The sequence below is a fragment of the Nannospalax galili genome, unplaced genomic scaffold (genome assembly GCF_000622305.1).
Source record: "Nannospalax galili isolate Female #2095 unplaced genomic scaffold, S.galili_v1.0 scaffold363, whole genome shotgun sequence".
NCBI lineage: Eukaryota > Metazoa > Chordata > Mammalia > Rodentia > Spalacidae > Nannospalax > Nannospalax galili.
This window is the reverse complement of record NW_008351176.1, coordinates 1,396,224-1,408,859: the sequence shown is the minus strand read 5'-3', so window position 1 is coordinate 1,408,859 and position 12,636 is coordinate 1,396,224. Positions and strand designations below refer to the sequence as shown.

Below are 12,636 nucleotides of genomic sequence, written 5' to 3'. Positions count from 1 at the left end.
AGGACAGCTGAGGCTACAGGGAGACCCTGTCTCAAAAAGACCAAAAAAAAAATAAAAAAGAAGTCAGTCAGAGGCAAGCAAGATGGCTCAGGGGATAAAGGCACTTGCCTCATAGGCCTAATAACCTCAATTTGATCCCTGGAATCCATGTGAAGGGGGAAGGAGAGAACTGACTCCACAAAGTTGTCCTCTGACCTCCACATACATGCTGTGGGATCTGTGTACACACACACGGACACACACAGACACACACACACACACAAATAATAAAGTTTAATGAAAAATTAAAACAAAAGTCAGTTGGAAACAGCCTCTCTCACCCAAATGCCGTTCAAAACATTCCTTTCCTTTCCCTGTAAACAGCAGTCTGAACAAGTTCAGTTACTGGGCAGAAATCTCCCAATCTCAAAGTGAGCCCAGCCCCTGGTCCAAGATGTGTAGATGTGTGTGTGTGTGTGTGTGTGTGTGTGTGTGTGTGTGTGTGTGTAGCTTGATTTTGACCAGTTAGGGCTGGGGGTACAGATCAGTGAGACAGCAAGAGCATTTTCCCAACATGCATAGGCCCTGGATTAGCTCTCTAGTATCAAAATTAAAAAATTTTTTTTACATTTATTTATTTGTAATGTATATATATATATGCCATACAACAACGCACATTTGGAAGTCAGGGTGCAACTTGCAGGAGTCAGTTCTCTCCTTCCACCTTGTGGGTCCCAGGGACCAAACTCAGCATTGTCAGGCTTAGCAGCATGTGTCTCCTTAACCCACTGAACTATCGAGCTGGCTCCTTAACATCACAATTTACAAAACAAATCTGGACAACTAGACAGATGTAAGGAGAAGAGGGAGTCTATTAGTGGGTCCTAGAGAAAGATTTCCTTCCAAGAGACACTGGGAAAAAAATTATCTCTCACTTGTCTGAATATAGAACACATACAGCTACGTACAGACAAGACACTTGGAGCAGCCGTCATTTTGCAACTTTGAGGGGAGGAGCAAGAGCATTAGACACACAACTCAGAGCCAACCCCCAGTCTCACATAATACAATTAGATGTCCTCAGGATTCAAGTCTCCAGTAGACAGCCTCTATTACTTGCAGAAAGTCTTTCTAGTAGATTTTAGGAATGCAGAGGTGAAGACAACACAGTCCTGAATACAAGGGGCTGACCACGTCACAGGGCTGCTGAGCACGAAAACAATGAAGCACAAGAATTAAGCACCAAGGAATTCTACCTTGGGAGGAACAAGCACAGCTGGAGTTGCCAGATTGCACATCTGCATCCCAGAGTCTGTTATGGGACACCTGCCCAGATATAGACACTACCTGGCAGGCTGGGTAAAGCAGGGCAGAGCAGATCAGCATGCTCACCTGCTGGACCACAGTGCCCCGGAGGTCCTGCAGCACATCCAGCATCTGGAAGATGTCAAAGGCATGCACCACTTGTATCCTCTGGAGAGCTTCTGCCTGAGGGGTGGGAAAGAGAAGCAGTGGCTTTGGAGAGGGGGTCCAGGAAGGTGATGAAGAATTAGAAAGCCAAGGGGAAGAGGCACTTAGGCACAGCACTCAGGTCCAGAATGGCAAGTGGGTTTTGTCTAATGTGCCGGATCTCACATTGGTGGCTGCCTGGGTGCCGAGCTGTAAGCCACTCAGAATTCAGCAGGAAGGACAGATATGATTGATGCCTGCCACGGGCAAGAAAGGGGCTGGAAACACAGATGCTAGGTGTTTGTCAGCTCTGATTGAAGGTATGCAAGGACTTAGGAGATCCTGGAGGATCAGTGTGGGTGGCATCCAAACTGGGATGGCATGAACAGAGGGGCTTAAAGGAATGCAGGTAGCATAAGAGCTCCCAAGTTTCAAAGTAAGAAATGAAGATTTGTACAGATGGTGTCAATTCTTGTAGTATAAGGGGTCACAGGGTCTTTTAGCATCAGGATCTCAAAGGGACTCAGCCATCCAGCCTCTTACCTGTTTCTCCTCATCTTGGGTTCTAGCCTGCAGTAACTGGAGGAGGCGGGATGCTGTCATCCCTCCATTGGAATCGATATACAGGACATTCTGCTGCAGGCTGTGGGCCACGTTTGCAGCCACACAGAGACATACCTTCAGAGATGAGATGGGGTGATGGGTAAACCTGAGTCCTCAGAAAAGAGGGAAGGCTTTCTGGGCAGCTCCCTACCATATCCTGTCCGGATTCCAGCAATATAAAGGGGCCAAGGTCACACCCATTCTCACCACTCATCTGGATCTCATCTGATCTAAATCCACAGGGACACCAGCAAGTATTCCCCAAGACACCCACCCCCCCAATCCTCCCAGCTGCTGGACTCATGGGTACCTGGGTTTTGCCGCTACCTGGAGCTCCTACAATTTCAGTCAACTCTCCAGTATAGAGACCAGCATCAAGTAATTTGTCCAGACTGATGGCAAAGGATGAGAGAAAAGAATCAATCAGGGGGATGGAGAAAGAGGAGAGAAGAAATTGCATTACATCTGTAGATAAAAATCTGTACAAGGGGCTGGAGAGATGGCTCAGCAGTTAAGAACACTGGTTGTTCTTGCAGAAGACGGGGGTTTGAATCCCAGCACCCACACGACAGCTAACAACTGTCTATAACTCCAGTTCCAGGGGATCCAATGGCCTCTTTTGTACTCTGTGGGCATTGCATGATACGGGTGCACTTACCTACATGGAGGCAATACACGCATACACATAAAATAAAAATAATAAAAAAAATCTGGACAAGTAGGCTGAGGATACAGCTTAGTGATAAAGTGCTTGGTTAGCATATGCAAGGCCCTGGGTTCAACCCTCCAGTAGTGTGGAAAACTGATGGTAGGTGGGGTTAACATTTACTGTGTAGAAACTTGTAATCCATGGACACAGTAAGTCTCTCCACTTATTTGGGTCACCTTTGATTTCCTTCATCAGCAATTTTTAATTTTCGGCACACAAATCCTACACAGGCTTTGTTAGACCTGTACCTAAATATTTCATTTTCTTTGGAGCAACTGCAAATGGCACTGTGTTTTTAATTTCAGTGTTCACATGTTCATTGTGAGCACAGAGAAATGCAATTGATTTTTATGTGTTGATCTTGTATCCCAAGACCTTGCTAAACTCGATTATTAGCTCTGGGAGTTTGTAATTATTTTTTATTTGCTTGTTTTTGTCTGCCTCCCTCATCTGGTAGGAACACCCTGGGGCAGAGACTGGGCCTTTGTCCCTGTTGTGTTCCCAATCTTAGCACAATGCCCAAACCCCTGAAAGCACATAGTAAATATTACTAGACAAATAGAAAGGTACCTTCACTTTAGTGTCAAAACTCTGGCTGTGGAAGCCTTGGGATGAACCTTAAGACGTGGCCATGTTCTCACCCAGTTTTACCCCTTAACCACCATGAAACAGGTCACCATACACCCTCCAGGCCCCGCCCATGACAGGGGCTGAAGCCTGTACCACTGCCTGACCATACCTCTCCTCTCCTCACGCTGCAGTAAATAGTCACAGACCTCAGGCCTCTGAAGAGGTTCCTGAAGACGAACCATGATCATGACAGCACATGACTAGCACATGATAAGAAGTCTTCCAGTCATCACTTCATCTATTTGAATTCCAGGGGCCACCGGTTCCTGCCTGTCAAAATGCTCTGGTTCCCACTCCGGCTCTGTGTCTATCTAATAAGCAACTACTTGATATACATCCAGCCTCTGCCCTGCCTGGATCCCATTCCTCCAGGAGATGTGGGAATCCCAGTTCCATGATAGCAGTTTCTCTCAGTGTGGGCTCACAGGGCAGTCCCTAGGGCAATAGCATCAGCAACACAATCAGAAATTCTGGAGCTGGATCCTGCAACCAAAGCTCAACAAGAACTCTATCCAGCCCAGGCCTGGAGATAGTTCAGTCAGTAAAAGTGTTTGCCTTGGCCGGGTGTGGTGGCACACACCTTTAATCCCAGCACTTGGGAGGCAGAGGCAGGTAGATCTCTGTGAGTTCAAGGCCAGCCTGGTCTTCATAGTGAGTTCCAGGACAGCTGGGGCAACAGGGAGACCCTGTCTCAAAAAGACCAAAAAAAAAAGTGTTTGCCTTGCGAGCATGAAGACCTTAGTTTGATCCCCAGAACCCACATTTAGCTGGGTGAGAGGGGCTAGAGAGATGGCTCAGCGGTTCCCAGTACCCACATCTGGTGGCCTGTAACTTCAGTTCCAAGAGGATAGGACACCTTGAGTGTCCCTCCACAGGCACTTGCACAAATACGCATATGTACACACATAATTAAAATAAATCTTTAAGGGGCTGTAGAGATTAAGTTCTCTACAGAGGGGCTCAGTGGTTAAAAGCATTGACTGCTCTTACAGCGGACCAAGGTTCAATTCCTAGCACATGCAGGCTGACAACCGTGTGTAACTCCAGTTCCAGGGGATCTGACACCCTCTTCTGACCTCCTTGGGCATTGCAGGAGATGGGTGCACTTACAAACATGCAGGCAATACACTCACATAAAATAATAAAAATAAAATAAATCTTAAAAAAATAAACAAAAAAATGGGTGTGGCAGCCTACATTTATAATCCCAAAGCTAAGGTGGCAGGTGGGTGGTTCTGCGGGGTACACTGGCTAGCCTGATTGGTGTGTCCCTGACTAATGAGAGACTCTGCATCAGAAAACAAGGTGGATGGCACCTGAGGTTGTCCTCTGGCCTCCACAGGCAGTTGCACATGTCTCCCACTGTCATGTGCCTGGACCAGACTCACACACTCCATATCGGCACAAGGATCCCTCTTTGGCCTCTTTCGGCCCCTCCATCCTGCAGACCTCTGCCTCACTGCCTCTAAATGATTCCCACAATGGTCCCCCACCTCCAGGGCTGCACCCGAACAGTAGAGTCAGTTAAGTTCTTAGACTCAGCTGCCATGTAGTAGATCTGAGACCTTGAGCAGGTCACTTAACTCAAGCTGCCATTTCTTCAGCCAGAGAATGATGATTTCAATGGCTGTGTATTTTCCTTAGGGGGTGTGACAACAAATGAAATACACGCCATGAAATGCTGAGCACAGTACCTGATTCATGGTGAGCATTGGGGGATAGCACACTGGTTATCTCCCAATGCAAGACCACCTGTGCCACGCTGACCTCCCCTGTAGTGACTCACCTCAGCTCTAATCCTGTCTCTGCTCCTGTGTATGCTGGTTTCACTTCCTAAACCCCTGCTAAGCAGTCAGTCGTCAGTGCTGCCTCCTTGTTGTGATTATGAGTCTCCTATATATACTACCCACCATACTTAAGAGTAAGACTGTTCCCTCACTTGTACAGATATTATCTGCATGTGTCTGGCATCCAGGAGGCACTGGGCCAATGTTTGATGGATTGCAAACACAGACCCCCAACCAGCTAGAGCAAGCACCAGACTGTGTGAACCTTGCCAAGAGAATGTGTTATGGAAACAGCAAGGGACAGACAAATCCAAAGACCTTTGTGATGGCAGTGTTATTCATCAAACTGCACAAACAGGCCAGGAGAGAGGTCAGACTCACTTGGCCAGAAAACACCAGTGGTCTTCCAATTCTTTCCCAACCCAAACAACTGGGCACAATGTAACTGCGCCTTTCAGTGAATGTGTGTGTTTTCTGATGCTGCAGAGTGTGGCAGAGACATCAACTCCGGGTTAGATACCCCTGGTCTCACCTCACCTCTGCCAGCCTCTCCTCTTAGGTTAACCACAGGGAAGCTAACAATCTCTAACATCTATAACCTCAAGTCAGTGCACAGGTGAAGACTCCCAGGAAATCTTAACCCTATCCTGGCCTAGTCTGCCTTACCTTCAAGTGTCATGGAAGGCAAGGCCAGACAGGACTCTGATGAATAATAATGAAATACTACTGACATCTTGTTTATAGGACAGTGGCTCTTCACCTGGGGCAGTTTGGCCTCCCAGGAGATTGTCATGTCTGAAGACATTTTTGATTGTTACTGCTGGGGGCAGGAGAGGTGATTCTGGGCAGCTGATGGGTTAGAGGCCAGGGATGCTGTTAAATGCTCCCCAATGCAAGGACATCCCCATCCCAACAAATAATTACTTGCCCTAAAGTATACATAGCGCTGGGGTGGAGAACTCTTATAACCTTTACAACCCTGCTCTATGGTAAAAGAACTTAAGAGTCCTGATGCCACTAGGTTCTATGACAGCTCCATGCTGCCCTCACCAGTATGAACGAAAGTTCTCAGAAAAAAAATCTGCATTTTTCAAACTAAATCCACTGCAAGGCTGATCATCTGACTAGAACGTCAGTGATTATGGAGAGTTTTGGAATGTGGCAGGTCCAGAGGTTAATTAGCATTTATCTTGGGCCATCTTTAGTACCTCCTACCCCACAATAGCCATTCCTTGCCCACCTCTGTTTCTGACTTAATATCATGTGACTAGCAGATTAAAAACCTTTAAAAACCTTTGTAATGGCTGTGTGTGGTGGTGCACGCCTTTAATCCTAGCACTTGGGAGGCAGAGTTCGAGGCTAGCCTGGTCTACATAGTGAGTTCCAGGCCAGCTGGGACTACAGGGACACCCTGTCTCAAAAATACCCCCCAAAACCCAAAAAAAACAAAATAAAAAACCTTTGTATTAACTTAGCAGACCACCAGCTTCCACTCACCGGAGGCCTAAGAAGCCTGTGGGATGGCATCTAAGACCTATAGCAGAATTCTCCCTAATTGCTATAACTCACCTCTCTGATGGCTCCACCAGTGTACTTGAAAAGTGTCTTGATTTGTGGCTTTATTTTGTTACTATAAAAACCTCATGACATTGTTACCAGACATGGAATTTGGGGTAACCTAATCTGTATTCCTGGGCCATGGTCACTCATATTTGACTCCAGAATAAACCCTCTCTTATCCCCTTCTTCTCCTTATGCATACAAACCTTGCAATGCCTGTGGACAGGATGGCAGTGGAGGTCTTCAGTTCCTCATAGAGGTCTGCGCCATTTAAGGGGAAAGCTGAGAACTGAGCCAGCAGCACCCGCCTCAGCGCAACCAGGGCCTGACAATGGGGCAGACACTCAGACTGGGAGCAGGCAAACTGCCCAGGGACCAGACACCCCCCAGGGCACTCCAGGCCTTACAGCTCCCTAATCAACTTCCCAGAACTCTGCTCCAGCGGCCTAGGGACCAGCTGGGATGGAGCTTGTAGATTGCGACCTCACCTTATAGGACAAGCCACACTGCTGGGCTACCTGCTCCAGGTCTGCACCGGCCAGGTCCACCACTGAAAACAGAACACATGCTGCTGATGGGCAACTAGGATGGCCTGGCCTTGCCAAGCCCTTTTCCTCCTCTGTGAATCAGGGTTAGGGTCTCCTTTTTATCTTCGATTGCGCAGGCTCTGATGCAGGACTTCCCAGCACAGAGAAGGGTCCCCTCCACACCTGGCTGGGCTCCGGCGATCCCAGCCTCCCCCAGCCTCTCCTGGAGGGCAGAAGAGGGCAGTGGCCCTCCAATGAGAACGGAAGTGTTCTGCACGTGTGCCAAGGGGGGTAGCCTTGACCCCCGCAGGTGTGCCCCGGCTGTGTGCGGCGCGCACCCACGCGATCACCTGTTCTGATCCTTCGGCCCCTCAGGAGCTGGACCACCTCCTCCGTGAGGCCAGGACACAGTCCCGCCCGGAGCACGCCCATGTTGCCTGCAAACCTGGGACAGCCCAGAAGGCTGCCAGTCTCGTGGGCTCCCGCGGCGCCCTCTCCGGACGCCCCTCCACTCCACTTTCCGGAAAGGGCCTCGATGCGCCAGCGTGGGAGGAGGGGACGGCGACAGGGTGCGGGTGGGAATGGGGGTCCGCAGCCCTCCCGCACTCGCGGAACTCGGGCCCAGGGCCGGGCCTGTCCCTTCTGCAGCGACGCTTCCGGGTTCCGAGCCCTGAGCGCGCGGTGTGGCCAGACCTGCAGCGCCACCTGCTGGCCGTACGGGAGAATGGAATGGCTCAGCCGCTCCAGATCCAGATTGGCACCGGATCCTCGACTTCCTTCCTCACACACACGCACTGACTTTCGGAGGAGTCATCTATGTACCAGCTTCCTCTCCCAAAGCCGAGGGATGCCCTAACTCTAACCCAATGTTAAGTGAAGCACCCCTACCTTCAAGGAGCTTGTGTGTTAGGGAGGGAGACAATGAGAAGGATCTATCAGATCATTCATTATAGATTATATGAGTTGCCAAGATCCAAAGCAGCTTACAGAGGGCACCCTCACCTCTGTGTTTGACAAAAGGGTTTTTTTTTTTCTAATTTATTATTTTTATTTTATGTATATGCGTGTTTTGCCTGCATGTAAGGTAAGTGCACCCGTGTCGTGCAATGCGTGCGGAGGTCAGAGGAGGCTGCCAGATCCCTGGGAGTGGAGTTACAGACAGTTGGTAGCTGCCATGTGGGTGCTGGGATTCGAACTCAGGTCTTCTGCAAGAACAACCAGTGTTCTTAACCTCTGAGCCATCTCTTTTAATGTTATTTATTATTTTTATTTTATGTATATGAATGTTATGCCTGCATGTAGTAGGTAAGTGCACCCTTGTCATGCAACGCTCCTGGAGGACAGAAGAGGATGTTGGATCCCCTGGAACTGGAGTTACGGACAGTTGCTAGCTGCCATGTGGGTGCTGGGATTGGAACCCAGGTCTTCTGCAAGAACAGCCAGTATTCTTAACCACTGAGCCATCTCTCCAGCCCCCAGCCTCTGACAAAAGTTTTTTTTGGGGGGGAGGTCTTTTTGAGACAGGGTCTCCCTGTAGCCCCAGCTGTCCTGGAACTCACTGTGTAGACCAGGCTGGTCTTGAACTCACAGGGATCCGCCTGCCTCTGCTTCCTGAGTGCTGGGATTAAAGGCATGCGCCACCACGCCCGGCCTGACAAAAGTTTTTAACAAAAGTTTCTGAGATTTAAAATTTTTATTTTATGTGCATCAGTGTTTGCATGTATGTACGTACACCACATTGGTGTTCACTGAGGCCAGAAGAGGATGTTGCATCCCCTGGAACTGGAGTTACAGCAGGTGAGTCATCATGTGAGTTCTGAGAACTGAATCTGGGTCCTCAGTAAGAGCAGTAAGCACTCTTAACAGCTCCCCCTCCACCCTCCGGGTTTTTTTTTTTTTTTTTTTAATGCAAGGGTAAGGAGAAAAACCCTTGAGTATACAAGAACATCCAAATTACACTAAAAGGGGACATGTGGTCCATGCCTTTAATCCCAGCACTCAGGCAGCAGAAGCAGGTAAATCTCTGAATTCTATGCCATCCTGGTCTACATAGAGTTCCAGGCCAGCCAAAGCTATATAGTGAGCTCTCTCTCGCTGTTGCTCTTGCTCTCACTCTCTCTCTCCACATCCTGTGGAAAAAATAAAGCAATTTCACAAGCTTAGTAGGAGCTATTACTTGCATCTGTATTTTGTTGAAGAAATTGAGACTCCGTGAGATTATTATTTGCTGAAAGTTACACAGCTAGAAAGCACAGAACTGAATTTGAAGTCCGCATTCAAGAGCAAAGCCAGTGTGGTTGAGCTTGCTCTCTCCCCTCCCCAGAAGCAGTGGGTATCCTTTCTGACTGTGCACTGGTTCTCCGGAGTGGAGATATCTGGCCAATTTCTAAAAACACCTCTCCCCTTTAGGGCATGACACATTTGAAATTCTAGCTGTAAACCAGGTAACGCATGAGCTATGATCCTTGGAGCCATCTGTGCTTTCACTGCTACTGGGCACCCATGCTACTGGGCACAGTGGGATTTGCTGCTTAGATGTCAGGATATTGAGCCTCAGTATCTGTAGGCAAAGTCTTCCTCTACCAAAAGCCCCTCTAGTGCTGCTTGACACAGCCCAGGCTCTCTCTTTCTCAACAGCCTGCTCCTCTTTCCAGGGCAGCTCCAAAGGGCACAGGTGTGAGGCCTTTTGAAGTCCTCGGAGGATAGGGCAGCTATGGTCACAGTATGTTAGTGCTGGAAGTGGCTATGCAGTTTGCTTGTTGGCTCAACCCAACCCCTGACACTACCTCTTGGTCTCTAGCTGCACAGCAAGTCTCACACCAAGGGGAGGTGGGGCCCCTAATTGTTGCATTCTGTGATGATTGTGACGTCAGCTCATTGCACCCTCATCCCACCCAAACTAAAAGTGGATCCTTTACCCCACCGTTTCTCTCTGCTTCCTGCCAACTAGTTGTCCTGTATGGTGACAGCTCTGATCCCACCTACACCAGATGGTGTCAGAGGTGTTCTGTAAAGTAGGGGATGGGGAGGAGGCCGTACCAAAGAAAGAAACCCTCAACATTATGAATGCGGTTGATCAGCTGCCGAAGCCCTTTCCAAACCCCAAGTTTATGAAGCGAACCATGGCTACCAAAGGCCTCCCACTTTCCTCGAGTCGGAGCTTGGTCAACTACTTGGAGGAAGATACCATCAATCTTGTGTAAGATACAAGTCTGAGTTCTCCTTTCTAAGCCTGGAGCTTGGGGTGGGGAATGGACTTGAAGAAGTTTTGCAGCCTACTCCAGTATCCCTCAGGGAAGATCACGTGAGCAGGTTGGCCCTGTCCATGTGTCCTTGAGCCCCATGTCAGTTCTCAGAGCATGTGGGCTGCCCACTCTGGGAGGCCTTTTTGAATAAGTCAGTTAGAATGCTCCTCATTTTGCTAGCCCACCACCAGCATTCCTCCCCACCCCAGGCTCCTCTCCCTTAGCCTTCCTGCTTTGGTACCATCACCTACCTTCCTTCCAATTGAGGTTCACCAACCCTCTTAGTGAGTCTCAGTTTCCTTTGCTTCATGCCACAAAGCTTTTTTCCCTCTGGTGAGAAATCTGGTTCAGAGTTAAGTGTTGGGAATGCAAGGCTGGGAAGCATGGTCCGTGCCTTCAGAGTGTCAGGTCTAGTGCAGATGGTATTGCTTGTGGGGGACATCAGGCAGTGAAAAGGATGATGTAGCACAGACTGGCAAATGCTATGCCAGGACACCTTGAAAAACCAGAGAGGCTTTTGAGGGGCTTGCTATAGTTTGGGACAGAGTGCAGGGAAGGAAGACTTCTTGGAGGAAGTGATGCTTGAGGAAAATCTGCAGGGAAGGGGTATTGGTAGAGAGTGATGCTGAGAAAGTAGTATACAGTTTCATGGGAGTGACTCATGCGGTCACAGCCCTAGTTTAATGCTCTGCAGTCACTACCTTGAAATCTTTCATACTGTTTTAAAAGAGGTTCCATACTTCAATTCTCACCAGAATCCACAGATTGTGTACTGGTTTAGATGATGGAGAAGGATGTGTGCTCATTTCCTAAGGACCTAGCTAAAGTGACCATTGTTTGCAGGACACTTCATGATGTAGTGGAAAAGTCTTAGGCAAGGAGCCTTGAGTTCAAATCTGAGTTTTACCGCTTAGATCTATGGCCTCAGCCAAGGTTCATGGACTAACACCCATCCAACAGGGCTGCTGTGGAAATCAGGAAGAGACATGTCCAGCATGCAGTCCAGGGCCCAGTGACCTGTGCTCACTTCAGCACCAGCATGTCCAATAGGTGACTGAAATAGAGATTAGGACAGTCTGAACATCATCAATATCCCAACTCCAGTCTTCAAATTGGGGAGAGTGATCATTTGCTCCAAATGTCCCTCAAGGGCCAAGGGGAGAGGGGAATGTTCTGGGCTGATCCAGATTTCTTAGGAGGTTGGTAGGTTAGAATTCAAGGAGGGAAAATATAGCTCATTAACCAACCATAAAGTGGGAGGCTGGGCTGGACTAAGCTAGATTGTGACTCATTCATGGGTCAGGAAATCCTAGTTGTACAGACCAACAGGATAAAAATGAACAAATACAGAATCAGAAATCCCAGAGCACATCACACATAGGGTCAGGACAGGCCTGTGAAACTTATGTTTTATTTATGTGTATGTACATGGATAGAGTGTGTGGTCATGTCATATATATTTCTTTGAATCAAAGTTGTTTTATTTTATGCATGTGAGTGTTTTGCCTGCATGTATGTAAGTGCACCACATGTGGGCACTACCCTTGGAGGTCAGAAGAAGGTGTCAAATCCCCCGGAACTGGAGTTATGGACTGCTATATGGGAGTTAGCTGCTATATGGGTGGTGGGAAATGAACCCAGGTTCTCTGCAAGAGCAGCCAGTGCTCTTACCCACTGAACCACCTCTCCAGCCCCTGGATCAAAGTTTTTCTTTCTTTTTTTGTTTTTTCAATTTGAAAGCTAGCCAGGCGTGGCGGTGCACGCCTTTAGTCCCAGCACTCAGGAGGCAGAGGCAGGTGGATCCTTGTGAGTTCAAGGCCAGCCTGGTCTTCTTAGTGACTTCCAGGTCAGCTGGGGCTACAGGGAGACCCTGTCTCAAAAAAATTAAAAAAAAATTTTGAAAGCCAAACTTTTTGGTGTATTTCAAGCAGTAAAATGGTGAGGAATCATGTATAAGGTTTGCCTTTGTAATAGCAAAGAATAGCAACAATGCAAATATCCATGCAATGAAAAGCCAGGAAACAGTCACAATGACTGAGCTAGAGTTGCACGTATCAGTATAGATGAATCAATACACAATGGAGGAAAAAAAAAAAAACCCAAGTTGCTGAATAACACCCATCATTTATATAAAGTCTAAATACATA

At 48.2% G+C, this 12,636-nt stretch overlaps 2 protein-coding genes across 2 annotated transcripts in view; one reads left to right on the top strand and one right to left on the bottom strand.

The window, feature by feature from the left end:
- The window catches only part of Rad51d (RAD51 paralog D), a 15,262-nt gene extending 7,431 nt beyond the window's left edge, over window positions 1-7,831 (bottom strand). The window contains exons 1-6 of the mRNA XM_008848149.3: window positions 7,595-7,831; window positions 7,206-7,267; window positions 6,924-7,042; window positions 2,342-2,423; window positions 1,972-2,106; window positions 1,372-1,467 (exon numbers count right to left, since the gene is read on the bottom strand). Coding sequence (XP_008846371.1) covers window positions 1,372-1,467; window positions 1,972-2,106; window positions 2,342-2,423; window positions 6,924-7,042; window positions 7,206-7,267; window positions 7,595-7,676 — 576 coding nt within the window. The 5' untranslated portion in view covers window positions 7,677-7,831. The remainder of the gene's footprint in view (window positions 1-1,371; window positions 1,468-1,971; window positions 2,107-2,341; window positions 2,424-6,923; window positions 7,043-7,205; window positions 7,268-7,594) is intronic.
- Window positions 7,832-10,234: 2,403 nt separating this feature from the next.
- The window catches only part of Fndc8 (fibronectin type III domain containing 8), a 5,849-nt gene continuing 3,447 nt past the window's right edge, over window positions 10,235-12,636 (top strand). The window contains exon 1 of the mRNA XM_008848148.1: window positions 10,235-10,443. Coding sequence (XP_008846370.1) covers window positions 10,235-10,443 — 209 coding nt within the window. The remainder of the gene's footprint in view (window positions 10,444-12,636) is intronic.